Source organism: Oikopleura dioica, chromosome XSR (genome assembly GCF_907165135.1).
Source record: "Oikopleura dioica chromosome XSR, OKI2018_I68_1.0, whole genome shotgun sequence".
NCBI lineage: Eukaryota > Metazoa > Chordata > Appendicularia > Copelata > Oikopleuridae > Oikopleura > Oikopleura dioica.
This window is the reverse complement of record NC_137294.1, coordinates 2,579,463-2,605,535: the sequence shown is the minus strand read 5'-3', so window position 1 is coordinate 2,605,535 and position 26,073 is coordinate 2,579,463. Positions and strand designations below refer to the sequence as shown.

The 26,073-nt window shown below is 43.0% G+C and overlaps 8 protein-coding genes and 1 long non-coding RNA gene across 9 annotated transcripts; 8 read left to right on the top strand and 1 right to left on the bottom strand.

Annotated features, from left to right (window-relative positions):
- Window positions 1–878: 878 nt before the first annotated feature.
- On the top strand, window positions 879–1,994 carry LOC145708111 (uncharacterized). Its single transcript, XR_014134803.1, has 4 exons — window positions 879–1,206; window positions 1,250–1,325; window positions 1,541–1,650; window positions 1,703–1,994. It is a non-coding gene; the product is annotated as an uncharacterized LOC145708111 (long non-coding RNA).
- A 149-nt stretch (window positions 1,995–2,143) lies between these two features.
- On the bottom strand, window positions 2,144–3,074 carry LOC145708363 (fatty acid-binding protein 1, liver-like). The gene is made up of 3 exons (XM_081786025.1): window positions 2,929–3,074; window positions 2,637–2,749; window positions 2,144–2,421 (listed from the first exon to the last, which is right to left on the bottom strand). Exons 1-3 carry the CDS (start codon window positions 2,989–2,991, stop codon window positions 2,196–2,198), a joined length of 402 nt encoding a protein of 133 aa, XP_081642151.1. The 5' UTR covers window positions 2,992–3,074; the 3' UTR covers window positions 2,144–2,195.
- Window positions 3,075–3,929: 855 nt separating this feature from the next.
- Window positions 3,930–4,574, top strand: LOC145707713 (fatty acid-binding protein, liver-like). The gene is made up of 3 exons (XM_081785278.1): window positions 3,930–4,086; window positions 4,185–4,318; window positions 4,359–4,574. The coding sequence occupies exons 1-3, from the start codon at window positions 3,975–3,977 to the stop codon at window positions 4,509–4,511; spliced, it is 399 nt and encodes a 132-aa protein (XP_081641404.1). The 5' UTR covers window positions 3,930–3,974; the 3' UTR covers window positions 4,512–4,574.
- A 2,464-nt stretch (window positions 4,575–7,038) lies between these two features.
- On the top strand, window positions 7,039–7,621 carry LOC145708770 (uncharacterized). Its single transcript, XM_081786468.1, has 2 exons — window positions 7,039–7,253; window positions 7,320–7,621. Exons 1-2 carry the CDS (start codon window positions 7,085–7,087, stop codon window positions 7,619–7,621), a joined length of 471 nt encoding a protein of 156 aa, XP_081642594.1. The 5' UTR covers window positions 7,039–7,084.
- Window positions 7,622–7,888: 267 nt separating this feature from the next.
- LOC145708769 (uncharacterized) lies at window positions 7,889–8,964 on the top strand. The gene is made up of 5 exons (XM_081786467.1): window positions 7,889–8,025; window positions 8,069–8,316; window positions 8,364–8,491; window positions 8,568–8,712; window positions 8,756–8,964. The coding sequence occupies exons 1-5, from the start codon at window positions 7,889–7,891 to the stop codon at window positions 8,962–8,964; spliced, it is 867 nt and encodes a 288-aa protein (XP_081642593.1).
- Window positions 8,965–9,311: 347 nt separating this feature from the next.
- LOC145710476 (uncharacterized) lies at window positions 9,312–10,457 on the top strand. The gene is made up of 4 exons (XM_081788232.1): window positions 9,312–9,634; window positions 9,872–10,051; window positions 10,099–10,260; window positions 10,308–10,457. The coding sequence occupies exons 1-4, from the start codon at window positions 9,389–9,391 to the stop codon at window positions 10,350–10,352; spliced, it is 633 nt and encodes a 210-aa protein (XP_081644358.1). The 5' UTR covers window positions 9,312–9,388; the 3' UTR covers window positions 10,353–10,457.
- Window positions 10,458–10,535: 78 nt separating this feature from the next.
- LOC145710474 (uncharacterized) lies at window positions 10,536–11,936 on the top strand. Its single transcript, XM_081788231.1, has 7 exons — window positions 10,536–10,783; window positions 10,851–10,966; window positions 11,013–11,204; window positions 11,250–11,362; window positions 11,402–11,474; window positions 11,520–11,619; window positions 11,666–11,936. The coding sequence occupies exons 1-7, from the start codon at window positions 10,536–10,538 to the stop codon at window positions 11,934–11,936; spliced, it is 1,113 nt and encodes a 370-aa protein (XP_081644357.1).
- Window positions 11,937–18,615: 6,679 nt separating this feature from the next.
- LOC145706865 (uncharacterized) lies at window positions 18,616–20,843 on the top strand. The gene is made up of 5 exons (XM_081784319.1): window positions 18,616–18,862; window positions 18,930–19,173; window positions 19,496–19,637; window positions 20,053–20,220; window positions 20,507–20,843. Exons 1-5 carry the CDS (start codon window positions 18,762–18,764, stop codon window positions 20,698–20,700), a joined length of 849 nt encoding a protein of 282 aa, XP_081640445.1. The 5' UTR covers window positions 18,616–18,761; the 3' UTR covers window positions 20,701–20,843.
- A 2,268-nt stretch (window positions 20,844–23,111) lies between these two features.
- LOC145709583 (elongation factor 1-alpha, somatic form) lies at window positions 23,112–24,995 on the top strand. Its single transcript, XM_081787270.1, has 6 exons — window positions 23,112–23,267; window positions 23,317–23,436; window positions 23,478–23,713; window positions 23,834–24,458; window positions 24,504–24,725; window positions 24,800–24,995. Exons 1-6 carry the CDS (start codon window positions 23,136–23,138, stop codon window positions 24,845–24,847), a joined length of 1,383 nt encoding a protein of 460 aa, XP_081643396.1. The 5' UTR covers window positions 23,112–23,135; the 3' UTR covers window positions 24,848–24,995.
- Window positions 24,996–26,073: the final 1,078 nt, after the last annotated feature.

The following is a 26,073-nucleotide window of genomic DNA, read 5'->3' as shown; positions in this document are numbered from 1 at the left end:
GACTGAAGACAGACCGGAGTCTTCGTGATGCTGCTCATCGGTAACGTATGCCTTTTGCGCTGGGATCCGAACGCAGATTCATTAATCATTCAAAAGTATAGACAAATAATTTATTTCGACAGAGCGCGTCTCCAGAATTATCAACAAGCGTAGTCGTTTGGAGTTCGTTCATATCCCATGTAAACGATTATTCTCCGCTATGTCGGCACCTGGGTCGGCGCGGAGGTCACCACCACTCGACGAGGCTGCAGCATGGCCGAGTGGTTTTTATTTATTTTTGTGCTGGACATTAAAATTTACTTCCTTTTCCAGGTGACTTAGACCAGAGCGCTTTTGATTGACCATTTACTCACACAGTACTTGCGATCCTGTAGCGAAAAGTGCCTAGATGCAACGCCTCTGTACGACTCATCAAAAGACCCTTTGACAGGGGTGATACAGTGCTATCTTATTTGTGCGCTTAACAAGGCGTGTTTGTTAGCTTGAGCTTTCTCACCCCGTCGCTTGAAAATTTGCGTCTCCGCTGAATCTGTCAAATCTGCCACACTCGACAGGCAAATGGTCACACTGGTTCAAGCCCTCATCCTTCCCGTTCTCTACTGTAAAGGAATCTCAAAGCACTCGCTCCCCAGTACCTTTAAAGATCCAACGTCATTTTTACTTCAGAAAAATTTTCATGAAATCAACAAGGAGTACCGTAAATTTGAGCCTTGAAAGTACACTAGTTGGCGCCGACCACATAGCGGAAGGTGCCGAAGAACTCCGCTCGAAGAGCTTATTCGTCGTCATGGATATCATTGACGTCTTAGAAATTCAGGCATGTTTTTTCTCATCCCTTTTGAATTCTCCGGGGAGAAAGAAAAACTCGAAAAAGTCGTGTGTCCTTGAAGGAACTACATTGTGCCTGGGCTATTTATTCGAATGCATTCTGTATTTTTACTGCTATATTTTGCTACTGATACTGCCAACCTTGTCCCTCGCCGAAATTTCAAGGAAGGGCTTGTTCTCTATCTGCCACAAGCGAGAAAGGGAGAGAGAGAGAGTCAGCCTTGGAAAGGTCTTCAGGAGAGCGTGGCTATCCCGAAAGATGGAGAATGCTGATGTACTTGGCCGTCTCTCTTTTTTCCGTGAACATTGTTCTACCAATTATCCGAATTTACCTCATAGTCAAATTCCAAAGCCTCAAGCCATCTCGAATCTTTCTTGGTAAGATCTTCCTAACCCGTCAAAAAGTAGCACATTCTTTCAGGAAAAAACTTCATTTACTTCGCCTACGAATTGCTCAAGTTAATTCGCTGGTTTTGGAACAGAGATCACGAGGAAGGGTAAAAATGTTTTGTTGGAAGGGAGATTATTATTTTGAAAAATCTTGATTTGATTCTTGACTAACATCAATTTTGGTTACCTTTTGCTTTGAACTCGTATTCCTCGCGTGCGTTCTCTTCGAAATCGCAGTCTCACTCGTTCGGTCAGACAAGAGTCGAAGCTCTGCATGATCTGAACGTGACGAATAATCAGCAGCTACAGTCAAGCAATTCAGTGATTCCGTCGCCGCTGCCAGCACCCTCGATCGAGCCTCCAAAAACACCTTCGAACTGCTCTAAAAAGACAATCACCGTGACCAGCATTGACGGCCCGCTCAAACGCTCGGTAACAAGAGTCAAATTCTATCTTTTACACAGTTTGACGTGATTTTATTCAGAGGCCAACTTCAGTTGCAACTAGCCCGGCAGCCGAGTGCATGGACTTCCCAACGCCGCCGAACCTGGGAATACTGGGCGATGCAATGGCCGGCGGCGAGTTCGAATTCCATCTGTCGGCCACTTCTGCTTCAGGGGCTCACTCTAGATCAGGAGCGAACACTGTATGCGACTTCTTGGCTGAGAACGAAAATAACGAAAAACGCGTCTGAACTGCTCCATTCGACGAAAAGAGCGAGCCCCTGAATCGAACTTTAATTTAGTTCTGTAGCTTTTTTTTCGATCTAAAATTAATTGCCCTCTCCTTCAATAAATCTAGAGTTCAAAATATTCAACTACTGATTAGTCCAATTATGAGAAACATATTGTTTGGTGAACAAAGTAGCTTCGATATTCTGATTGTTCTTTGATGCTTGTAGTGATCTGCAAACAGAGAGTATTTATCTTGAAGAGCCCACCCGGGGTCCTGTTTATTCTAACGACAGAAAAAATAAATTAAGCGCGGGCGTGGAATCGCTTGAAGGTGTTGCCCTTTCCGGAGAAGGTCTCGACGAGCTCGTCGTTGACGATTTCGAATCGGATGGTGATGGCACCGTCGGTGGTGGAGGCGACAACGGCTTCACCGTCGGCCTTGACCTCGACCTTGTGGCTCTGGCCGAAGGGACCGACGATGTCGGAAACTTCGCCGACGACGACCTTGGTGACGGATTCTTTCGACTCACTGAAACAAACAAGTTATTACAAGGTACTTGATTGTAAGTTAGAGCTTGTACGTGATGAAATTCATGAATCAAAGCTACAAAAGACTTTTAAAACGGTCAAATCTTTCAAATTTCAGCGGATACGTTTGAATTTAACAACGGAAGATGTAACCTCTGCTGGGAAGATCCGCTGCTCTTCTCAAATTAGTGTCACTTTTGGCCGTTTCCGACTTACCCGTCGAGGGAGTAGGTTCGCTTGATTTCGATGTTCTTTCCGTCGGAGGTGACGGTGGTGGTGAGCTCAGCCTTGGCAGCCTTTTCGAGCTTCTCCTGGGGAGCGCCAAAAGCCTGAAATATTTGGTAGAGCTCAATGCTTCTCAAATTAATTATAAAATCATTGCAAATACGACCGACGATAGAGTAAGGTCCTCGATTCGGCATTTTTCATAAATCGAATAAATGAGAAATCATTAATAAAGTTAGCGCTTTATGAAAAGAATGAACGAAATTCTCTAGTTAGCACTTACAAGGAAGAAAGCAGCGCCTCCCTCAGATCGGACTCGTTTCCAGTTTCCGGCGAATTTTCCCATGTTCTAATAAATTTGATTCACGAAGTTTTAACTCGTGAGTATCCGGCCGGTAACCCGCGTTTTTATAGCGCTAAGTTTTCTGCCGAATAAGCTCCTAAGCCGCTAAATATTTGTCCTGTCGTTTTGAAAAATTTTCCACTCTCACTCGTGTTGGACATACACACACGCGCCGGCGGCGGTTGCGGGTCGTTGACCTCTAGCTGATGAAATAATCGTAAATACTCGAAAAGATCAAGCGCATTTACTGTGAAACGGAAGCACTGTACAATGGGGAGTGGCGCGATCTCCAGGGTCAGGGTTCAGAAACCGGCTTCAAAATAGCTGAGCGGAGCGGCTGAGCGGGCGCTTTTTTCTGGCTTCTGAGCCTCGAATACTGAATATTCCCGCTTTCAATTCTATTGTCAATAAATTCTCAAGAGCAATGCTAATCGTACGAAAAAGAAGTAAAGGCGCTTCCACTTCAAAATCACAAGTGCACTGAATATCTTCTGCGACTCCTTAAATTAAGTTGAAGCTCTGATTTTTGAAATTGTTTCACAGCTAAATTTTAGATGCATCGGAGCACAATTTGAGCATTTTTGAGGAGAAAAAAACATGGAATTTGGAAGCCAATTTAGTTGAAGCGATATTTGTAGATATAACTCTGAGCAAAGAACAATAACAAACTGTCAATAAGTCCATCAATGATTATTATTGACCTGTGAAACTTTATGGACATTGAACTCGCACTTGCAAATTGCAACTCGCGCTTTGAATGTTGGCAGCCTGAAAATAGCAGTATTTTTTAAGGTTGTTGACCTGGATGAATTAAACTCGGTATTCTTTGGCAAATTTACGTGATTGTATCCGAGTCACTATCGTCTCATTAAATTTACTCAGAATAAATTATATTTTCTTTTATTCGATTCACGATTTCCCGTGAAGAAATATAAACTCGAGTGGGGCGCGATTTCTTCTCACAGATCAAGATCTCAAGAAACAAAATGGCTCTTGCAGGAAAGTGGAACAAAGCCCGGAACGAGAACGGCGAGGCATTCCTTACCGCCCTTGGCGTCGACAAAGCTGCTATGGAGAGAGCTGCCAATGCCTCTTGCGGTGAGTTCAAGAGAGAGAAAGAGAGTTGAAATCTGAAAAAAATCTAGTGCGCTAGTTCAATACATTGTTTTCCTTCATAATTGTTATAATTCATTCAGTGACTGAGATCACCGATTCTGGCGACAAGGTTGTCATCGTCCGAAACTACAACAACGGCGAGAAGATCGACACCAACACCATCACCATCGGTCAGGAGTCCGAGCTCACCGGCCCACGAGGAAACCCCTTCAAGGTAAGAACGGATTCCTCTTCTTTCTACATCTGCTGCTTAGGCTACTGTTACCCGAGAAGGCGACAAGCTCGTCGGAGTTGGCTCTGGGGGCAAGATGAAGATTGCTTTGGAAGTCGTCGGTGGCGAGCTCGTTGAAACTGTCGAAGCTATCGAGCAGAAGATGACCATGAAGCGATTCCACACCAAAGCTTAAGCGTTTCTCCTGATTGAAACTCTGTCAGAAGACTGTAATTAAATAAAGTCTTTTTAGCCCAAATTTTCAATTTTGCCAAAATGAATAATTATTTCTTCAGCAGAAAAAATTCGCATGTAAAGTAAACCAAAGACTAGAGCGTTCTCTTTTTCCTAAGAAAAGACCTTTTATCGCACCCGAATCACTCCAATCTGCTATTTTCCGCAACCGCAAGAAAGTTTTCCGTCTTTTGAGCTTACTAATTGGGCGAAAGTAATCAAGCGATACCATGAAATAGAGAAACCTTCAAGTTGCGCAGGCTGTTGAGCACTTTTAGAAGGAAAAAACGGTTGACTATAAAAGAAGGAAAACAGGGTCAGAGCACCGCAAGTACTGAGGCAGTGACATTTGAATGGAGCAGTCACGTTAGTGTGGTGCTTGGAATATCGCCTAGGGCCGCCTAAGGAAAACCTTCCTATAGTTATTAGCAACGTTATTTGGCGAGAAAACATGAGAGCAGTGAGTACCAGGAAATGCATTTAGAAACTTCTAAAGTTGTACTACCCTTAAATTCTTCGCCTTCCATACAGAGTTCGCTAAATGCATCAAGCATGTTAAACTCGACAGAGATAATAAACGACGAACAAAATAAGAAAAAGAAGAAAATCGTGAGCAACGAAAAGTTCGAAAGAAAAGAAGAATTGAAAGACATTTATAAAAGGAGGGATAAACTATTCCAGGTAGAGAAAATTCGTGTTCTAAAAATAGACGCGCGCCTTCTAAAATATTTCATCCATTCAAGAGCGCTAGAATTAAAGTTAATCAACAGTAAATTCTTGAGCAATCTGGTAAAGCATTTGTTTTTCTTCCTATCAAGCTCAATAAATTAATCCTGAAGAATAATAAAAAGTCTGAAACATGCAAAAAAGAGGCTATTGAAAATAGTTAAATGAGGAAGAATCGTATATTATTTCAGAGAGGAAGAATATCCATAGATGGGAGCAAAATCAAAAGACTCGATAGTAGTAGCAACCCGAGTAGACTAACAGTACCAGAGCCTGTAGTCAAGCTAAAAGTTGCAGTAAACTCAACTGAAAGCTTGAATACATACAGTTCAACAACCACATCAACAATCAGTCCGACACATACAGTCAGTGGCTTTTATCTTGAATCAACATCATTTCAATTAATTTCAATTGATTTCAATAATTTCAATAAAGATATAAAAGCCGAGCAAGAATCGACTTTCGCTCAAAATAGTACATTCCAACCAAGTGAAAAATCAACAACCGTCGTATCCTCTTCCTCCTCCCCCATAAATAACGTCTCCTTGGAGCCAAGAAGAATCATTGAAACCAATTCAAGCTCATCTTCCTTTGAGCTTATTATCCCTCGTCCAGTTTTTTGCAATCAATCTGAGTCGCAAGTTCAAGGCGATGTTTTTAAATTCGGCTGCGATAAGCCGGTCATCTACGCGTTCTTTGGCTTCAATGCTCTTTTATTTCTGCTGTCTTTTATTTTGAACTCAATCTGTATAAAAGGCACGTGGGAAAGATGGAAGGGCGAGAACAGAAACGCACGGAAAAACCTGATGATTTCGCAGCCCAAGATCAAGCTAGGGCTCTTAATAAAATCTCGATATGTTAGAAGACAACAGCTTTTTAGAGCCCAAAATTAAGCACATGGCCCTGTGGAAGACAGTAATTGCCATCAGGCCCGGCTGAAAAAAGTCACCCTAAATGTTTATTTACTCCAATCGAGCAGCTTACGCAGGGATACGTAAGAAGCTTGTAAGAGTTCACACGAGGTCACTTTTGAGCCCTTTTCAAGTTCGATTCTTTTCTGTGCTTCGCATATTATTGGAGAACTGGCTACTCTTGGCGGAATTCTGGCTGATGATGGTGTTCTTTCTTTAAAATTGGACAGGGTGGAAAATCTTGCTTCTGTAGTTTCTCCATTGATCAGGGCTGCTTATTTTCTTTGAAATTAGGACTCCTAACTTTAACCCTAACTGTAAATTAAAACTCAAAATAGAAGATAGATACAGTCTGGGCTCGGCAACCTGTGAAGAAACCCTGAGTCAGGCCAACACAGGTTACCAAGCCCGGGATACAGTAAACAGCCCTGGAACTGACAGAGACGTTCGCTACAGTGATTATAGTAATGGAAAGCCTTGCCTGGTTCGTAAACCACTGGCACTCAGTTCTCCTCATTTTGGTGTCTCTTACATTTCTTGGAGAAATCGACAAGCTGATGAACAAAAAGAAAAACACCTGCTTTTCCAAAGTGTCCGCCAAAATCGGGACCAGTTTTCTGTACGCTGGACTCATGTCTTGTAAGATTATTTTTATTAATTTATTTTGATTATTTGACTTTTATCAGGCCTTATTCTGGTGGTGCCAATAGTTCTGCTTGTTCTGGTCGGATTGCGGACTAACGGCGACTTTGTCAGAATCAATCAAGTAACCCTAAGGAATGTTTCAGACTATTCTTTTCTCTCCAATTGCTACTAATAGTAGATCAATGTCTGAATCGAGAAAAAAAGCCCCGTTATCGTCGGAGATGAGTTTTCAGAAAAATTTACATTCTGGACAATGCTGGTGTTTTTTATTCTCTGCCCGGGAATTCTGTCGATAATTCTCTCACTGGCGGCGCTGCAAAAAGTCAAATGCCATATTAGATGCCAAGAAGAAGAGGCGGAAAACTACAGCTGGAATATTCCAAAGAAGAGCCTCCAGAACTTCAGGAAATATTTATTGGAAGGTACAGTTGATGCCCCGGTCTTTCTCGAGCATTTCAATTTGTATTGAAACTTATTTCATTTAATAGTAATCCTCCGAGCTACATTCAACTTTCTGGTCGTTGTTGCTTGGTTCTTCTCGGTCGATTGGGATCCGGAAACGCACTATTTCAACCCTGTGAGAGGACTTTGTTCGCATCTCGCCTGGAAGATCGTCGTTTGCTTCCACTCAGTGCCAATATTTCTCAAAATCCCCGATTTCGTCGGAAGCATTTACCACAAGAAAAAAGCGCAAGACACAAGTCCCAAGCAAGCTGTCCAGAAAACCATTTCCGTCGACACTCAGAAAACAAACTTCTCAAGTATTTCGTGTAGTACTCCGCCGAGTTAATGTCTTTCTCTACTGATCAGTCTGTAAATCTTATCCGAGCCGTCTTATTTTGGCAAATAATAAAAAATTAACTTCTGAAAATGAAGTCGAATCATTCAATTTGAATCTTTTCAATCGAATACACTCATTTTTTCTTCCGAAACTCGTCTGTGAGACCGGTCTTGAGCGCCCGCCTTTTCTGGAACTCGGCTCGAAAGGTGTTTAAAAGGGCGTGCCGGAGATTTTAGATTCAGTCTTCAAAAAATCGAGAGACGACGAACGACGAAAATGGCTCCCAAGAAGGCACAAGGAAAACGGAAGATGGATGTTGATGAAGCCAATATGGACCAAAAGGATGAAAGTGCTGAGAAGCAAAAGAAAGTTGAAATCAAGGAAGAGTTATGCGACCGCTGCAGCGAGAAAGAGTTTGTTGAAACGATGTTATCATAATTATGAGAAAAAATTTAGATCACTTGGAGTTTGGGAAGGCAAGAAATGGTGCTCAACTTGCGCGAAGAGACAGCGTTTCCTACTCACGGCTGTCGCCGAATGTAAAATTGAAGACGAAGCAGCAGCGATGAAAGCAGCTAAGGCAGCGATTAAGAAGGCCAAGAAAGCAAAAGATGATCTCGAACTCAAGAAAAAATGCAAAGCCGCGGCAACGACTAAGCTCGACAGTTTTCTTGGAGCTATTGGATTGGAAAAGCATGACTCAGGTATTTTAGCGTTATTCTTAGTAGTTGATAAAATATATATATTAAAGAGCTGGAGGGAGTTACGAAAATTGGTTATGGATATCGAAGCGAAGTAGGGGATTATTCGACATGGAAGGAGATGAACGAAAAGGACATCGAAAATGTCTTGGCTTTGATTATTGCTGGAGCAACTGAGGTGCATATTAAGGAAGGAGATTTTATTTTAAAGTTGTTGCAATTGGGTGAATGTAACTCGTAAAATCTTACAAAAGACATCATCAGGAATGAACTTCGATGTCGAAAAAGACGGTTGGAGACTGATTATCAAGTGCTTGGAGGACAGCGCGGGTAACGCGCGATGGAAAGGGAGGCAAGATTATCAAATTCAAATCGAAACCAACGGCAAAACCATTTTCGGTAGATTTTTTTACAATTTCTAATGAGTGTGTTATTTATTTAGGAGAAAAGCCAAAAATTGATTTCGATGTCGATGTTGAAATATTTGATTGTTGGCACGATAAGCCTAAGGAAGAAGCTGAGCTGTTTTTCGACGATGATTGGAGCGAAACTGTCGGCGAAGGAAAAGAGCGCGTCAAATTTTATGTTGAAGGACATAAAGTTGGAGGTGATGAGGACCACCGTCTTCTCATCAACATTACTATGAATTGATGCATTCAAGTAAATAAATCTACGAAAAATATACGTCCTTCGACTTGAACTCGATCTTCGTTGTATTCATTTCATAAAATGGTGGTTTGCAGAAATGTCATGCAGTGCATCAATAGTCGCAAAATCTCCTACAGCAGCAAGAAAACTAATTCATTCATTCCAAGGAAAGCTCAGAGAAACTCAAATGATCTAAATTTCGAATTGAGTGGTCGCGTGGGGCCCAAAACGCATAAATCTGCAGGGGAGTAATTTTCCTTGCAAGTCCCTCAGCAGCTCGTAAATAAAGAGGGTCGCGATAATTATCCGTTTAATTTTCGTGTTGCCCATTATCAGCAAGAACTGCATTGTGTCACAAAAATAATCTTGCACCAGTAGAGAATTTAAATCTGAGCCTGAATCGAGCTACAACCACTGAGGAATAGGAATGAATCCTCTTCACAAGCCCAGTTCAACCCAGTTCGGCAACGGAAGCTCTCAGCCGCCAGTGTACTTTTACAATACCATGCTCCAACAAACTCCGAATATGACTCTGCCACACATGATTCCAAACCAACAGACTTTGATGGGCAATTCTCAACGGGGAGTTGTCCAGCCGATGATGTTTTACTCGCCCCAAGTGCTCAAACTTCCTCTAACGCATCAATTGGCAAATGGATTTATCTCGAAAAAGGTACGATTAGATCCCTAAATGTGAGCTCAATAACATGTATAAATAACCAGAGTCAGAGCTGAATGATCATTATCGTAAAGCCGCTAGAATTCAACACTAGATTGAAAAGATAATTTTGCGAAGCCGCTTTGCGGCTTTTCAATAGGCTGTAATTGCATATATTCCATGTCCTGACTCAGGTTTTATAAACAGGTTGCCAAGACCAGCCCTAAATAGCGCTTTCTAAATGATTTTAAGAAAAAATGCTCAAATGCAATTCTGAAAAACCGAAAGATTCTAAAACGCGCAATGCTAACTATTCCCGACCCGCTGCCAGAATTTATCGAAAAGGTGAAAGAAATCAAAAAGGCGACGGAAAACGAAGACTTATTTTGCAAATCGTGCAATCTCTTTTTAAATTCGGCTCAACAACTCAAGGTCAGAAGGGTTGAAAAAGGGGTTCGAAAATGAATTTATTCGATTAGGCTCATGTGCAATCGACAAAACATAAAATGATCGAGCTTGGGTTGATGGACAGGAAGGCGGATAAAAAGCGCGAAATTGGAAGGTACAAGTGCAAGCCCTGCGACTGTATTATGAACAGCGAAGTTCAACTGCTCCATCATTTAAACTCGATCCGTCACCAGGTGATAATCAATCGGTTGTTTTCGTCTTTCCAATTGAGCGTTTCTAGCGCACCTTAGAGGACTTCCTTCAATCTGCTTCTGAGAACAAATGACGAAATCGCTGATTTATGATTGAATATTTATGAATAAAGTATATCTGAATATATACTGTGGTGAAGTATATACAGAAATATGCTTGAATTCAACGAACATTTGAACTATTGCACGAATATAGAATTCCTATATTGCAAATTACTTGAAAACGCGACTGAGGTTTAATCAAAAGTCGCGATAAAATGGATGAAACAAAAAAGGGAAAATACACTTTTGTTTTCGGAATTTTGAGTTTGTGGAAGTTTGTGCAGGAAGTCTCGGATGCTCTTTTATCATATTGTCATATTGGCATTATTAGCGCTAGTCAAATATTTTCGCGTAATTCGCGCAGTTGTGGCAGGTATTACGACTTCACTTGTCAAACGTTGACGGGTCAGAACATGATGCTTCCTTTTTTATCTTTTCTCGCGCTTCAGATACAGACAGGACAGTGATTGATACAGATGACATGCACCTCATCTTAGATAAACTCTGTTTTCACCGAGAAAGATAGCGAGTGCGCAAACCCACCGGCTCGTTGTAAAGACAGAAGTTAAAACAAAAGCGTTTAGCAAAGAAGCTGATTTACCGAATGCTGTTTACTTTGATGATCTTTTTAACCTCGCGGTTAATGGTAATGATAAATTTTTGACCGTCTTTTCCATGAAATGCTTTCAAAGAGTGTGAGCTGGAAGGCTTTGAAATGAAATCGAATGAAACTGAATCCTTTGGTGATACTGGAAATAAACTTTGGAAAATGACTGTTGATGTCGATTTTACAGCGTATTCGATGAACTACATAGGATCGGATTGCCTTAGACGTACAGTCGAAAAGCCCGACGAGATAATTGACCTAAAAGTCCTCAAAGAAGGTAAAACTAAAGAAGAGTCTGTCGTTGTTGATTTCATTCTTTCAGTGAGAATTTTCGACGAAACAGAGAGCATCGTTATTGGGACATTTTCGAGCATTGGATTTCTCATTATTCTTCAGGGATTTGCACTGGCGAACAAATTCAGCAATATTCTCAAGGTATTTGTAACGATTCTTATGAAAACGACATATTTTCAGGCGACTTTGATGACAGTAGGCCAACTGGTGTTTTATACAGTTGCCGGATCTCTTGTTTATTTCATGTATCAAGGTAGGTAGATGAACTTTCTTCAGAAGGTCTTCATTTCCCTCTTAGATGATACGACAGCTGTTGACTTGAAAGTGGGCTGGGGAATCATCGGCGGAACCGCTGGATTTTTACTCTTGATCCTCATTGTCGTTTCTTTCCTCAACAGGTAAAAAAAATAAGCAGCTTTCGAAAGAATCAGCTTAACTTATCAGGTCATCCGTGAGTTCGGAGTCGAGCGAGAATCCGAAAAAGCGAGTTCGCAGACGACAAAGGCGCAATTCAAATGGCTCGTCGTCTTCATCTTCTTCAAGTTCTTCTGGAGGCTCTTCCTCACTTGGTGACGCCTTTGATGCTAACTTCCAGCCGTCTTTATCAGTTTACGATCCAGCTCGAAACAGTGAAGATGAGCGAAAGTCGAGAAAGAACAAGAACCGCTCTCGCCGAACAAAAGTCTACACAGAATACAGCAACACGAGAATCTAACTTTCCAATTTCCTGTCCGACTCGCATGTTACTGTTGTGATCGCGAATCTGCCGATTCCCTTATTTGGAGATTCGCCTCGTGCACCTGCTGTTCATAACTTTCGCCGGCGCAAGCCTCGTTTTCTGTTCACTCTTTAACTTGAAAACTAGCCTAATATACGCTTTTATAAAAACCGCGGATAATTGCTCTCCAATTCTCTTGCAAGGCAAATCGTTACCACAACATACTGGTACCAGGAAAAATCGACCCCACGGTCCTACAACACCCATTCCCAGCCAGCCATCTAGAGAAGCTAATTTGGGAAGAAAATCATCTTGGTGGACCAATTCGCCGAGAGGAAAACGCAAGTTGTGGTTTCAGCCAATCACGTGGATTAATCCTGAGCGGGAATCAAACCCTTCACGGAGGTCACTCAGCAATTTCGAAACCTATCGAAATTGAAATCTGAGTGCACCAATAAGGTAACGCCATTCAAAAGAGTCACCTAACTGCTTTTCGCCATGTCGCTCGAAACTCTCAAATGGATCCGAGAAACGATCGCTGAGCTAGATGAAGAAATAACGGCGCTCAATTCGCCAAATTCAGCAGCCACAAAAGAGAAAAAAGAATTACAGAAGAAACTCAAGGCAAAGCTGGACATCGCCATCGACGGGATCAAAGTGGAAGGTAACGAGTTAACAAGAGAGCAGGCAAGTGCGATCAAATCCGCGGAAAATGCCCTGAACGAATTAACATACAGCGGGCGAGATTTCGATGAAACATCGGTGTTCACTTCCAAAGTAACACAAATTTACGAAATTTATATCGCCGATGACCCAAAATTGCACGAAATCTTCGCGTCAAAGGTTAAGCTGCGCTTCAGCCCTTCAATTTACTCGCGGCTTAAAAACGCAACAAAATCGACGAAAACTTGGATTGAGCTGCGCGAGTGGTTAAATTTAACATACGATTCGGGATTATCAGCGCTGCAACTCTTAACAAGAGTAATGGAAACGCAATTCGACGAAAATTCACCGTGGAAAAAGTACGCGCAGGACATAGAAGATCGTATGGAGCCGGCTAAAGCCGCTATTTGCGCTCAAATCCGCCGAACCAAAATGAAAAAGAACCCGGGCACACAAGAAAACGACGATAGTAATGCTCCAACCGCGGATGACATATTCGACTTCGTTTCTGCGAGCATTATCGCGGGGCGATTGAAAGTCACGAAACCTTCGGTGCATGCACACATGGCCAATGAATGGGCTCAAATCTCAGATGCTCAAACAATCGCGACAAAAGTCGAATTCCTGATTTCTCAAACAACCAATCAGGGCGGATCAGTATTTTTCGCACGCCAGAGCCAGAAACCAAAGTCAAAAATGCCAATATGCAAATATTTTGCCGCGGGGAACTGCAGAGTCAAAAACTGCAGATTTCGTCACGAGAAACCTAAACGACAAGAAGACCGCGGTAAGAAGACCAACACTTTCGTTGCTCAAGCAAATGAAGAAGAACGTCTACCAGAGGAAAATGAAGCGTCGGTTTTTCTATAAATGCTGGTAATGAGTGCGAATTATCAGCATGCTTATCGTGCAGCACAAATATCACTAATTCTTTCTTCAACACAAAAATTACGCTTATGATGAATGGATTTACACTAAAAGTCACTGCATTGGTCGACAGCGGATCTGACAAATGTATTTTGCCAATGCATCTCCTTCCATCGTCACTTCACAAGTTTATCGAGCCAACTTCAATGGAATTCCGCGGATGTGGAAGAATAAAATCAATTGGTAGGATATCCGCAATAGTGAAAGCTCACCAATCAAATTACAAATTCCGCGGTGTATGCTTTTACATCGTGAGAGAAGGTTTGCCGGCAATCCTCGGCAAAGATTTTATCATAGGACACTCAAGCAGCGAGCACGGAAACTTCAAAATCGCCGGTTATGGAATGGAAATAATGATTCACTCTGGCCGAAGGGTCCTATTCCCTTGGTCAGAAGTCAACGCGCTGTTTAGGATGGAAGTCAGCAAATTAACGACGCAGCAAAAGGTGGAACTACTGGAGAAAACGAAAGAACTAAAACTCGACAACACTATCTTCAAAGGTGAAAATTTCGAACGATTCATCAACATCCTCTTCCGAAAGCAAAAAGTTTTCAAAGGGCCAAACGATAAAGTAGGCCTGTTTTCGGAGCAAGTGAGGATCCCGACAATCCCTGGATTAACGAAAAGCGCTCGACCGCGGCCAATAGCCAAACATCTGCAACCGAAAGTAGATGGTAAGATGGAAACGATGCTCAATGGGAAGATAATCGAGGAGTGCCCCGACGGAAAGGGTTTTCACAGTCCACTAGTCATTGTCCCTAAAAAAGACGACGATATAAGAGTATGCTCCGATTTCAAGTCCGGGCTTAACCAGTGCCTCACAGAGGAGACGGACATCTGGAACGTGCCAAATATAGATTGTTTGTTTGCGGACATTGAGACTGGAAACCACATCTTCTCTGACATTGATATAAACGCGGCATATTGGAACATGGAAATCCACCCAGACGACCGACATAAAACGAATTTTTATTATAAGGACAAGCTGTATCAGTACATCAGAATGCCGTTTGGAATGAAACACAGCGGCGACGCATTTTGCAAATGTGTCGCAAAAATGCTAGGGACGGTGAAGCTACAAAACAACTTCAAAAGCTATGTGGATGATATATTGCTACATAGCCGTGACGAAGAAACGCATCTTCAGGTCTTGGAGCAGGTTTTGGATGCCTGCGAAAAATTCGGCGTCAAGCTGGGGGGAAAAAAGTGCAATTTCGGCCGGCGATCAACAAAATTCATGGGCCGACAAATTTCCGCGGAAGGGATAAGCATCCCAGAAGAAAACATGAAAGCAATAAAGGAATTGCAGCCACCGCGGAACAGGAAGGAATTAATGTCAGTCCTCGGAACCCTTGGTTGGTGGAAAAGCTGGATCTCATGCAACGTTGGTGACCGAGTGGCCATCAACTCATTCAGCTCAATCGTCAAAGAAATGTCTGTGCTGAACAGGCAAAATAAACCATTTCAGTGGAATGACGACGCTCAAGCGAGCTTCGATAACGCAAAAAGGATCTTGGCAAGTAATAAGGTATTTAGTCTCCTGATTTTTCTCGACCATTTGTGGTCGTTTGCGATGCATCCAAAGTGGCTATTGGAGGAGCCATTATGCAAAAATTCGGCAACAAACAAAAACTGATCGCCGTTTATTCGAAAACACTGTCGTCAACAGAATCGAAATGGTCAACGACGGAACGAGAAGCTTTCGCACTATTGATGACAATCGAGAAATTTTCATATTATTTGGAGGGAAAGCCATTCTTATGCCTCACCGATCACAAAGCTTTATGCGCCTTGGACAAGAAAATAATGGCAAACGACAAGCTCCAAAGATGGCAAGATCGACTCAGTAAGTTTCGATTTACAATTCAGTACATTAAAGGACAAGACAATTGCCTGGCAGATATATTGTCACGACCGTGGCACAAAGTCTGTGCGAAAAACGAAAAACCAAGCGACGAACTGGCAGGAAAATTCTACAATCCGGCCGGAGAGAGCGACCTCATAATTTATATCCCGTCATGGTGCGGTGGTGAAAGTTTACCACAGAAAATGCTCCTCGAAAACAAAGAAGTCGCCGCGGAAATTTATGCTTTAAAATCAGCTGCCACAGGAGTTCTGAGCGAAAACGTACCTATCCTGGAGCTGCGGATAATTGAAAATGCTCAATCAGAAGATAAACTCATAGGTACAGTAAAAAACTTTGTAGAAAACAAAATATCCGCGGAAAAATGGCAAGTCCCAGATAGTCTTTACGGCATAGAATCATACAAACGCTGGTCGAAAAAATTGGAAATCCATCCGGAGAGTAAAGCCTTGACGATCAACTGGGGGGAAAAGAAGTGCCTTGTGCTTCCCAAAAGCCTTATTCCTCACTATTTAAAAGCTGCTCATCACAAAGCGCACACCGGAGTTGATCGAACAAGGGAATTGCTATCATGGTCGTGGTGGCCCGACCAATTGGACGATATCCGCGGATTTGTCTCAAGTTGCGACATTTGCCTGAAAAGAAAAGGCCAGGACATGCAGAAAGGTAAACCAGATATGCAGACCCTTTACCGTGCCAAGCGACCATGGGAAATCATTTATGTCGACTTTATACAACTCGAGCGATCGAAAACCGGTAAATCATACGCATTAACCATTATGGATGGATACAGTCGTTTCTTGTCAGTTTATCCGACTGCGAGGTGCCGAGCAAGTGACGCTGCTCGCCAAATTATGCGTCACATTCTATTGTACGATTTCCCGAAGATTATCAGCAGCGACCAAGGTAAACATTTCCGAAATGAAATGCTGAGTGAGCTTTGTCATTTGCTTGGAGTCAAGCAGAATTTACATGTTCCTTATCGCCCGGAAAGTACTGGATGCCTAGAGCGATCGCACCGTGTTCTCAAAAATGCGTTATATGGAATCGCCTTGGAACGAAATCTGTGTTGGGAATTAGTTCTACCATCAGTGGTGAGTACTATGAATAAATGCAAAAATGTGGCAACGCGCGTCTCGCCATTCGAAATTATTTACGGAAGAAAACCTTCGTTCGACGGAATACAAATGGCCGAAAACCCATCCGCGGATTCTCCAAAAACGTACGCCACTGAAATAGCCGCGACCCTAAGCCGCGTCCACAAGCTCGTCGATTTAGCTCAATCGGAAGCAGACCTCGTCGCTAAAAATAAGGGAAAATCTATAATTGAACCAATAACGATAACCAAAGGCGACAGAGTTCTGCTAAAAAGACCCATGTCCGCGGAAACGAAGGAGAGCAAGGGCGCTTGGAATGGACCCTTTGAAGTGGTGGACACTAATGGCGTTATAGTTCGACTGGACATTAGTGGAAAGCTCAGTTGGGTACACCGACATCACTGTATTCTCTACAAGGACCGTCCACAGCACCTGGACCCGGATTATTGCGGCCAAAATCAACCCGAGAACCCCGTTGTTAAGAAACGACCCGACGCTGAACCGGCCTCATCGTTCACCGAAAGATATCCGCGGCGCGCCCGGAAAAAGACTGTACCTTTCCAAGCAAGATCATAACAAATCATTTATTATCACTATTTGATCAGAAAAGACAACGAGGAGGCTTCAAGTCGACGAACCCGCTCTCGTCACCAACTTGGACTCTGCGTCGGTCAACCTTCACGCCAGTCGAATCTGGGGGGATGTTGTGATCGCGAATCTGCCGATTCCCTTATTTGGAGATTCGCCTCGTGCACCTGCTGTTCATAACTTTCGCCGGCGCAAGCCTCGTTTTCTGTTCACTCTTTAACTTGAAAACTAGCCTAATATACGCTTTTATAAAAACCGCGGATAATTGCTCTCCAATTCTCTTGCAAGGCAAATCGTTACCACAACATTACTCTCATTTATTTATCATCAAATAAAGAGCAATAATAATAATAAAAACTGGGAATAAGAACCTGTGTAGAAATCTGAATCTAAGTCAGGGTCTTCAGAGCGCTTTAATAAAATCGAATCCGCGGATAGTTATTTCAAGCTTTTTCAGGACCCTGACTCAGGTTTCTACACAGGTTTTTGAGCCAAGAAAGAAATTCTTCAATGATTACTGGGCCAGTAAAATCTTTTCTGTATTCAGTATCTTCGTCTTTATACACGTGATTGATGAGTACCCAATAAACCCACGGATCAATCCTCTATTGAATCGGCTGTCGTCGATTTTACGCCCGCTGCTCGTCGATTTTTCTTGTTTATCAGGAAGAAAGAGTGAGCTCCAGATTTTCACGCCGGCAGCTGACCGGAAAAAGTCTTCCATTTATTTTGTTCGCAACTGCGGCCGGAAAGAAATACTAATTTTATTTGGGCCAGCAACATAAAAAGCGAGTTCTCCGACGATTTGTCACGCTCGCCCAGGACTCGTAAAACATTATCAAAGGAGAAAGTTGGCGCCATGAAATTCGCAGCTTCCTTTCTTTCGCTGCTTTGTGTTTTGCTTCTTGGGAAAGCGATTTGGATCTTATCAAAGTTGCGACTACTGAGCTGAAACTCCGTATCACGCCGTGCAGATCCTGATTTCGAGTACTCGCTGGGCAGGATGCGAGGGAGGAGCCTAATCTGCCTTTTTTCGCAGCTGACTGCTATAAACACGAATCACCTGCATCGTGGGTAAATGCCTTAGCACTCAGCTGTGAGGAGTCTAGCACCGATTCCCAGAATGTTTTTTTATGGGACCTCTTCAAGTTGATAAAGTGCAATGGAGGATGAAATAATTTGTTGTTGATTGTATTATGTGAATCAGAACTTTTTTTCTTGAATAACTTCATCATCTTTAAAACTCTTGAGGATGCTCACATCTAATATCAAAAAGTTGTTTTCCAAAGAAAATTTAAATCTTCGGTCTTTTATAAAAAAAATCCTTCTTAAAAGGGAGAAAACTAAGCTTATTAGCTAAGAAAGTATTTCATATAAATACAGTAAGAAAATGAACTTCAGACTGTAAGGCGAGAGTACTTGAGTTTGAGTAGATGTGCTTACGTTTATCATTTCTGAATCGAGTTCAAAATCGATTGAGGAACCCACGCCAATCCCTTTTCTTTCAAGAGACAGCCTGTGTGCGTTACCCAGGCCAATGAGAGCTCGGCATGCCCCAGGGCGCCACTTGCGCGCAATTCAAACACGGTGACTGCGCGCTCCCACTAGGCGCATATTGCCGGAGTGCCGTTTTTTCTCGGCCATTTCATCCTTTTTCCTCGAAATAGGCTGAGACGGCATTTATGTTGCATGAAACACGAAAGAGAATCTGGCTAGATATCAACGACTCGATAGATGTTTACAGAGAGCAACTTTCAACAAAGAAGACGAAATACATGAGCAGGGAAGGGGGCAGCCATACCTAAAGTTAACGCGTTTTAAAAAGGTGCTTATGGCTATCCTTGAAAAAGTTATGAGTGCTTTCCAGGACATGAAGAGATCCGCCTGGCGATGGATCGAGTATCCTCCTCCTCTAGCTGTTCTTCGAGCAGTTCCGAGTCTGATTCCTCCCCCACCTCGGTCATTGAAGCCCCACTGCCGCCAATTCACTCATCAGCGATCAACCCCGCGCTCGATGTTTCTTCTCATTTGGAAGAATTCAATGACTCGACTTTCTCAACTCCCAAACTCGATTTGAACCATAATGATTCCACAGTAAGTAAATTGGAGTCTTCAATCCGGACTCGGCAACACAAGTAATCCTAATCCTGATTCAATATGTTATTTTAGCGAAGCCGCTATTCGGCTTCGTGATTAAAATAAACCTCTACGGGGCTTTTTACTGAAGGATTTCCAGGATCCTTACTCAGGGTTTGTTCACAGCCCTGCCTTCGAAGACATTGTTTAAAAAAGCCGCACGCGGCTTTTGAATGTTTTTCAAAGATTGCAAGTTTTGGAGTTCCCTCCCATGAGAACATTTCTCAAGGAAATGGTTGCGTATTAAGTTCCGATAAGATTAGAAAAAAACTTGTTTTAGGATCCCACGATTCCGCCATCGATCGATTCGATGAGTTTTCCCCGGCAGTTGTCCAGCTCGTCCTGCGAAAACATGCCAATCGCCCCTCCGTGCTCGCTCTCCGCCTCATCGGAAAATTTAACCGCAAACACAGGCACGACAGGCGCGGGGCTCCACCGAGACATTTGACCTACATTTCAAAGCCAAATCTGGGCCGCAGCACAGTTCCCCAATTTGCTCAGTTTGGAGCAATTTTCTACCTAAATAGACAATCCCTATTTCACGCAGCGAGCGATTCTAATCCGCTAGAAAAACAAAGTATCAGGCAAAAATATCCGGGACATTCGGGCTCAATAAACAAAGCTCTTTTCTTAGGCGCGTAATTGCCCACTCAAGCCAACACTTACTTCTTGGCCTAGTGATTGGAACCTCGATTGTAAAAAGTTGCCTTTTCATAATTTCCTGGATTTATCTTTTTAAGCCGCGCGCGGCTAGAAAGATGAACCCCATCTAAACCATGACAATCTAAAGATAAAATGTCTGCTTTCACAAATACAAATGTGGAGCCCCAAAAACAGCTCCGTTCGATACAATGCCGCTGCACATTTGCGAGTATTGCGGGAAACGCTTCCACATCGCCGGCTCCCTCCACGCGCACATTCTAGTGCACAGCGAGCACCGCGCTGCCTGTAGAAAAGTCCAGCAGCTCGAGGTTTCGCGAAATACAAATGGCGGCGGCGAGCATGGTTCGTCATAATTATAATTATTATTATAATTAATTAGGGATTCTGATCTGTATGTGACTTTTTTTCGCTGGAGTTACGATTGTAACTAAAGTATAATTTCTTGCCTCTTGCGAGTAAGAGAAAACGCGGCTTTTCCGTCTCATTTTACTCGTAACCGCAAGCGGCTTCTCAATTTTAAGAAGTTATTTTACTTTAGTAACAATCGTAACTCCAGCGAAAAAAAGTCACTCAGAGATCAGCATCGATAACATAAACTTGGCTGCAAATATGAATATTTCTCCTTCAGACACACCTTGTCGCCGAAGCTCCTCCAGCCACCACCATCATCCGCGGCAGCTTGTTCATCAAAGTTCAGGGCGGCCAGGACGGCTCACGTGCCCCGACTGTGGCAAGTTCTACTCGAGCAAGTCCAAGCTCAGAATGCACCAGATGAAGAAACACTCCAAAAACATGGAAATGCACGTCCTCATCTACCTCTGACCCAGCAAGACCCTCCCACTCTGCAGTAAACTACAGAACATGTAAAGCGAAAAAAACAAAAGCCTGTAAATAACGATAAACTGAAACTATCAAAACCAGCACTTCCCAGTTCAATTTCTTCAATTAAATTTAATTCAAAATCATTCATTCCTCCTTGTCTTCGATTTCTTCCTTTTCAAATTCCAAACTCAAGGCGTCAAATATCAGATTCACAGAAACATTAATTTTTTCTGATCTCGGCTCAGAAACCTGTTTGAAAACCTGAGTCAGGATTAAAATAAGAAGCAGCGTAGCGGTTTTCGATAAGACGAAAATAACCAAACCACAATCATATCTAATTCTGACTCTGAAGATCTGACACCGTAAAAACCTGAGTCAGGGTCAAAAAAATTAATGGATTGGTTATTTTCGCAAACCCGCTTTGCGGCTTCGTTTATCGAAAGCCCCCGCACGGCTATTCATTGAATCTCTTTAGACCCTGATGCAGGTTTCTAGACAGGTTCCTCAGGCCATATTCCGAGTCCAAGCATGGAATTTGAGCAGGGAGGAGACTCATCGCTACAAAATCAAACCAGATCGGAATCTGGCCAGGCAGGCTCTCACGTGGAAGCCACAATGGTGCGTCATTGACGTTGATAGTTTGCTCTTCTGAAAAAGCGATTTACGAAAAGAAAATCAATGCTACTTTTCTTTTGCTACCGTAGAATGAAGATTAACATAAAAGATCATCTTTGACTTCAATTCTTGACAAAATTGAGGATTTTATGATTCACTATTATTTCAGGAATAAAAAGGGCCGGAAGTACCCTATTTTCTCAATTTAGAAAGAGTTTTCTAACAAATAAAGGTTGGTTGCTATACTTTCAGACTTATTTTCCCGTTAAAGTAAGAATTCTTCTTAACAAGAATTTGAATAACATGATAAAATTTATATTTTAATTAGTGAGAAATATTTTAATGGCAAGATTGAAAATTCGTAATTCGAATGACGTTACGGAATCATCTAAAAGTCGAGAATCTTCTTTTCCCTAACGTAACATTTCGAAGACGGTCGAAATCTTTTGATTAACGAAATGATATGCTCCACATTACAAAGAAGCAAAATTATTTATTTTTATTTTATGTTTATTTCATCTATCAATTTATTTCTCGAGGAAGGAGTTTTAACGATAAAGTTATTAAAATTAAATTATGATTATTAAAATTATTGATTAAGGGTACCTGGGTCGAGATGGCCGACTTTAAGGGTTTATTCTTGGGAACCTGGAAGGGCTAACAATTCGTACAATAGCTTTTTTGAAAGATCATAGCTAGATCTCACTTTTGTCAGTAGCTTTTAATGATTCGTCAATATTTTCTTGGAAATCTAACCCGTCAAAGTTGGCAACTTGCCGAAAATGGACCAACTAAATGGCGAAATTCCGAGAAATCTGCCTAAGCAACCCCCCTTTTTTAAGCCTGAAATATAAATTTCAGACCCTCATCTAAATTTTGTCAGTAGCTTTTGATGAAATTCAAAAATTTTCTTAATTAAATTTTCAAAAGTTTGGACTAGTCTTCGCGAATTCTGCATTTTTGCTTAGTAAGCTTTCATTTTCCCCCATTTTGAGATGAATTTAATTTTCTGGGGCAATTTTAAGCTTCATTACGATGTTAATCTGGCCATAAGCTTTCATTTAAGCCCCTAATCATCAAAATCGAAGATGAAAATTTTTTCGTCCAAATTCGAGGCGCTAGCATTTCCTTTAGATTTTTAACTTTGAAGTGGTTTTTGACGGTGAAAACGTTAATATATCTATAGGGTCATAATAGAGTTTTTTGTTTCTCAGAACCTGAAGAATCCGATTTTACGGTCAGAAAATAATTTAAGGGGGTGTCCAAACTCGACCTAGGTACCCTTAAAATGACGGAAAAGACATGATGTTCTCATAGAGTGAATAAGTAAAATTTCATAATTGTGGATTTGAAAATTGGCGGCAGCGTGGGAATTGAGCGCGTTAGTGCGCGTTTTGTGCGCTGCTGATGTGGCGCTGGTGCCTGTTGGCGAATGGGCGGCGCTGTGGCTGGCCGCGCCACGTGAAGCTTAGCGCGCCATTCAGCGCACTCCGCCGCCGCCCACGCACCTCAATCGCCACCAGGGCTCTTCCCCCGGCCCGTTTAGACCGACAGAGACTCAAAACTCAATTCGCGACGCAGAGAGATGCACGATTTTCCGAAGATTTTTTCCTCAGAGAACTTTTTCTCAATCCCCAACATTTATCCTTTACCGTTGTCCATCCCATTAATTCTAGCCCTCCCTCTTCTAATGAAAAGCCGCTGCGCGGCTTTCCTTCTAAGCGCGTTAAATCCCTTAGTTAATTTTTCTTCCGTCTGTATTACCCTAATATCTCTTTTCTTAAATCTCATCCTCCTCTACTTCAGATTCTTGATCCGTCATGGGAAAAGAAAAGGGACATATTAACATCGTCGTTATCGGCCACGTCGATTCCGGTAAATCCACGACTACCGGTCACCTCATCTACAAGTGCGGAGGTATCGACAAGCGAACTATCGAGAAGTTCGAGAAGGTAAAGTATCAGTCCCTTCTTTATCATTCTAACAATCGTATGTTTGTAGGAAGCCCAGGAAATGGGTAAAGGTTCCTTCAAGTACGCTTGGGTTTTGGACAAGCTCAAGGCCGAGCGAGAACGAGGTATCACCATCGATATCGCCCTCTGGAAGTTCGAGACCAACAAGGTATACTTCACTTCGTCTATTTCTTCAAACGAATTCTCTAGTACCACGTCACCATCATTGACGCCCCCGGTCACCGTGATTTCATCAAGAACATGATCACTGGTACCTCCCAGGCCGATTGCGCCGTCCTCATCGTCGCCGCCGGTGTTGGTGAGTTCGAAGCCGGTATCTCCAAGAACGGCCAGACCCGAGAGCACGCTCTCCTCGCCTACACCCTCGGTGTCAAGCAGCTCATCGTTGGTGTCAACAAGATGGACTCCACTGAGCCACCATACAGGTAATCATCTGTTTTCTGGACTTCAAGGGTTTTCAAAAGCTTCAAGATTTCGACTTTTTGTGTGATAATTTAATTAAAGCATTCACTTCCGATCCAAATAACTCATATTTCCCTTTCTAGTGAGAAGCGATTCACTGAAATCACCGGCGAAGTTTCCAACTACGTCAAGAAGGTCGGTTTCAACCCCAAGGCCGTCGCCTTCGTCCCCATCTCCGGATGGCACGGTGACAACATGATCGAGCCATCCACCAACATGAGCTGGTACAAGGGATGGAACAAGGAAATGAAGGAGGGCAAATTCTCCGGAAAGACCATGTTCGAGGCCCTCGACTCTATCATCCCACCAACCCGACCCACCGACAAGCCACTCCGACTCCCACTCCAGGACGTCTACAAGATCGGTGGTATTGGAACTGTGCCAGTCGGCCGAGTCGAAACCGGTGTCATCAAGCCGGGTATGGTCGCCACCTTCGCCCCCGTCAACGTCACCACTGAAGTCAAGTCGGTCGAGATGCACCACGAGTCTCTCCCCGAAGCCGGCCCCGGTGACAACGTCGGATTCAACGTCAAGAACGTCTCCGTCAAGGACATCCGACGAGGCAACGTTGCCTCCGACTCCAAGAACGACCCCGCCAAGGAGGCCAAGACCTTCACCGCCCAGGTCATCGTCATGAACCACCCTGGTGAGATCGGAAACGGCTACTCCCCAGTCCTCGATTGCCACACTGCCCACATCGCCTGCAAGGTACTATCAATCCCTCATCCTTCCATTTTCGAACCCATATTCTAGTTCACCGAACTCAAGGAAAAGATCGATCGACGATCCGGTAAGAAGATGGAGGACTTCCCCAAGAAGATCAAGTCCGGTGATGCCGCCATCGTCCTCATGACCCCCTCCAAGCCCATGTGCGTCGAGACCTTCTCCCAGTACCCACCACTTGGACGATTCGCCGTCCGAGATATGCGACAGACCGTCGCTGTCGGTGTCATCAAGGCCGTCGAGAAATCCGAGGTGAGTTCTTTTTCAATCGTACAGATTTGAACTCCTTAATCAGAAGCGAAAATGACTAACCTTTTACCTTTCAGGCTTCCGGCAAGGTCACCAAGTCCGCTGCTAAGGCTGGCAAGAAATGAAACCTCCCGACTGGTTTCAACGCTGAAATCGGGCTCTTGGGCCGGCTGGGACACTCGTCGCTTCTGAGTTTCAACCCTCAGGAGTGTACTGTGCCCTGTCGCCCCTTGAATTCCTGCCACAAACAACAACAACTTTCTTCTGCCGTCGGTGAGCGCGCGAGCGCTCCCGGCTGTTTCCTTACCCCTCTTTCCGACCTCCCTGCTTCCACTTTTCTGTGGAAGCACGTGAGAAGGAAAAACCCATCACGAGACACTTTTTTTCGATCCTAGGTTAAATGGTACTTCAAAAATGTTACTCTTTACCGACCAAAATCAGACTCGTTTTCAGAATAACTTAATTTCATTCACCACCACCTGACTAGAAAGTTCAACCTCTAATATCCTGATAATTTTCCAAAAAATCGGGCATCTGATTCGGGCCTTATTGCTATTTATTGACATCTCGGGTTTGACGCTTTTGTTGCTCATCCCTTTCATCGTGTACCACCATTTGCAAATTTGTGTTTCTGTGACGAATAAAAAAAATATTATAAAAAACCCACTACTGACTCTTTCTTAGCATTGTTCTTGAGATTAGCGTTAGGAATTCATCCACTTGAGGGTCGATAGGTGTGAGAATAGGTTGTCTCGCGCGAAGTTGAGTAGAAACTATTAGCGAGGTCAGACATATGATGGATTTCCTTGAAGACTGACAGGAGGAAAATACTCATTTTCACTCTAGCTGAGGATCGGATTATTTTTCTACTATTTTCTTCTAGAAGTAGCGAAAGTGAGTGCTGCCGCAGCACTGCTGCGTGTCCGCACCTTTTACCCGCTCTTTAGGGGTGCGGGAACTCCTCACACAACTGTAAGGAGTTTCATGGTTGTCGTTATCGATTTCAGCCAGTTTGAAAATATATTCATCACTTTTCATGCTACTTTTGAAGCGTTGTGCGACTGTATCGGCCTATTGTTACTGCGATTCTTATTTCGGATCCACTTATTTCGCTGGAACCTCGACTTTTCTACGGAGGAATCACTGTTGAAAATCGAGAAGCCGCTTGCGAGTAACCAAAAATTAACCGCGCTTCTTGATGTTTTACACAAAGCCACAAAAGGCTTTGGGAGGCTGTTGGTTGAAAGTATGATCAATCCGAAATCGAGGGTTGATAGAAAATTTTGTTTCTGAGAGTTCTTTATTTCGAAATATTAGAATTAGTTTGCCAGTTTTACTTTTTCAGAGCTTG

Excerpts from the sequence above, each read along its gene's own strand:
- LOC145708363 (XM_081786025.1), bottom strand. The coding sequence starts at position 2,991 with ATGGGAAAATTCGCCGGAAACTGGAAACGAGTCCGATCTGAGGGAGGC. Across the intron at positions 2,750-2,928 it reads GAGGCGCTGCTTTCTTCCTT|GCTTTTGGCGCTCCCCAGGA; the intron begins GTAAGTGCTAAC and ends CAAATATTTCAG. Across the intron at positions 2,422-2,636 it reads CGAACCTACTCCCTCGACGG|TGAGTCGAAAGAATCCGTCA; the intron begins GTAAGTCGGAAA and ends TGTTTGTTTCAG.
- LOC145707713 (XM_081785278.1), top strand. The coding sequence starts at position 3,975 with ATGGCTCTTGCAGGAAAGTGGAACAAAGCCCGGAACGAGAACGGCGAG. Across the intron at positions 4,087-4,184 it reads AGCTGCCAATGCCTCTTGCG|TGACTGAGATCACCGATTCT; the intron begins GTGAGTTCAAGA and ends TAATTCATTCAG. Across the intron at positions 4,319-4,358 it reads CACGAGGAAACCCCTTCAAG|GCTACTGTTACCCGAGAAGG; the intron begins GTAAGAACGGAT and ends TCTGCTGCTTAG.
- LOC145708770 (XM_081786468.1), top strand. The coding sequence starts at position 7,085 with ATGCTGGTGTTTTTTATTCTCTGCCCGGGAATTCTGTCGATAATTCTC. Across the intron at positions 7,254-7,319 it reads CAGGAAATATTTATTGGAAG|TAATCCTCCGAGCTACATTC; the intron begins GTACAGTTGATG and ends TTCATTTAATAG.
- LOC145708769 (XM_081786467.1), top strand. The coding sequence starts at position 7,889 with ATGGCTCCCAAGAAGGCACAAGGAAAACGGAAGATGGATGTTGATGAA. Across the intron at positions 8,317-8,363 it reads ATTGGAAAAGCATGACTCAG|AGCTGGAGGGAGTTACGAAA; the intron begins GTATTTTAGCGT and ends TATATATTAAAG. Across the intron at positions 8,492-8,567 it reads TTATTGCTGGAGCAACTGAG|ACATCATCAGGAATGAACTT; the intron begins GTGCATATTAAG and ends ATCTTACAAAAG.
- LOC145710476 (XM_081788232.1), top strand. The coding sequence starts at position 9,389 with ATGAATCCTCTTCACAAGCCCAGTTCAACCCAGTTCGGCAACGGAAGC. Across the intron at positions 9,635-9,871 it reads ATGGATTTATCTCGAAAAAG|AAAAAATGCTCAAATGCAAT; the intron begins GTACGATTAGAT and ends AATGATTTTAAG. Across the intron at positions 10,052-10,098 it reads ATTCGGCTCAACAACTCAAG|GCTCATGTGCAATCGACAAA; the intron begins GTCAGAAGGGTT and ends TTATTCGATTAG.
- LOC145710474 (XM_081788231.1), top strand. The coding sequence starts at position 10,536 with ATGGATGAAACAAAAAAGGGAAAATACACTTTTGTTTTCGGAATTTTG. Across the intron at positions 10,967-11,012 it reads TTTTAACCTCGCGGTTAATG|AGTGTGAGCTGGAAGGCTTT; the intron begins GTAATGATAAAT and ends ATGCTTTCAAAG. Across the intron at positions 11,475-11,519 it reads TGTTTATTTCATGTATCAAG|ATGATACGACAGCTGTTGAC; the intron begins GTAGGTAGATGA and ends TTTCCCTCTTAG.
- LOC145706865 (XM_081784319.1), top strand. The coding sequence starts at position 18,762 with ATGTTGCATGAAACACGAAAGAGAATCTGGCTAGATATCAACGACTCG. Across the intron at positions 18,863-18,929 it reads AAGACGAAATACATGAGCAG|TTATGAGTGCTTTCCAGGAC; the intron begins GGAAGGGGGCAG and ends TCCTTGAAAAAG. Across the intron at positions 19,638-20,052 it reads CGCAAACACAGGCACGACAG|CTCCGTTCGATACAATGCCG; the intron begins GCGCGGGGCTCC and ends CCCCAAAAACAG.
- LOC145709583 (XM_081787270.1), top strand. The coding sequence starts at position 23,136 with ATGGGAAAAGAAAAGGGACATATTAACATCGTCGTTATCGGCCACGTC. Across the intron at positions 23,268-23,316 it reads CTATCGAGAAGTTCGAGAAG|GAAGCCCAGGAAATGGGTAA; the intron begins GTAAAGTATCAG and ends GTATGTTTGTAG. Across the intron at positions 23,437-23,477 it reads GGAAGTTCGAGACCAACAAG|TACCACGTCACCATCATTGA; the intron begins GTATACTTCACT and ends CGAATTCTCTAG.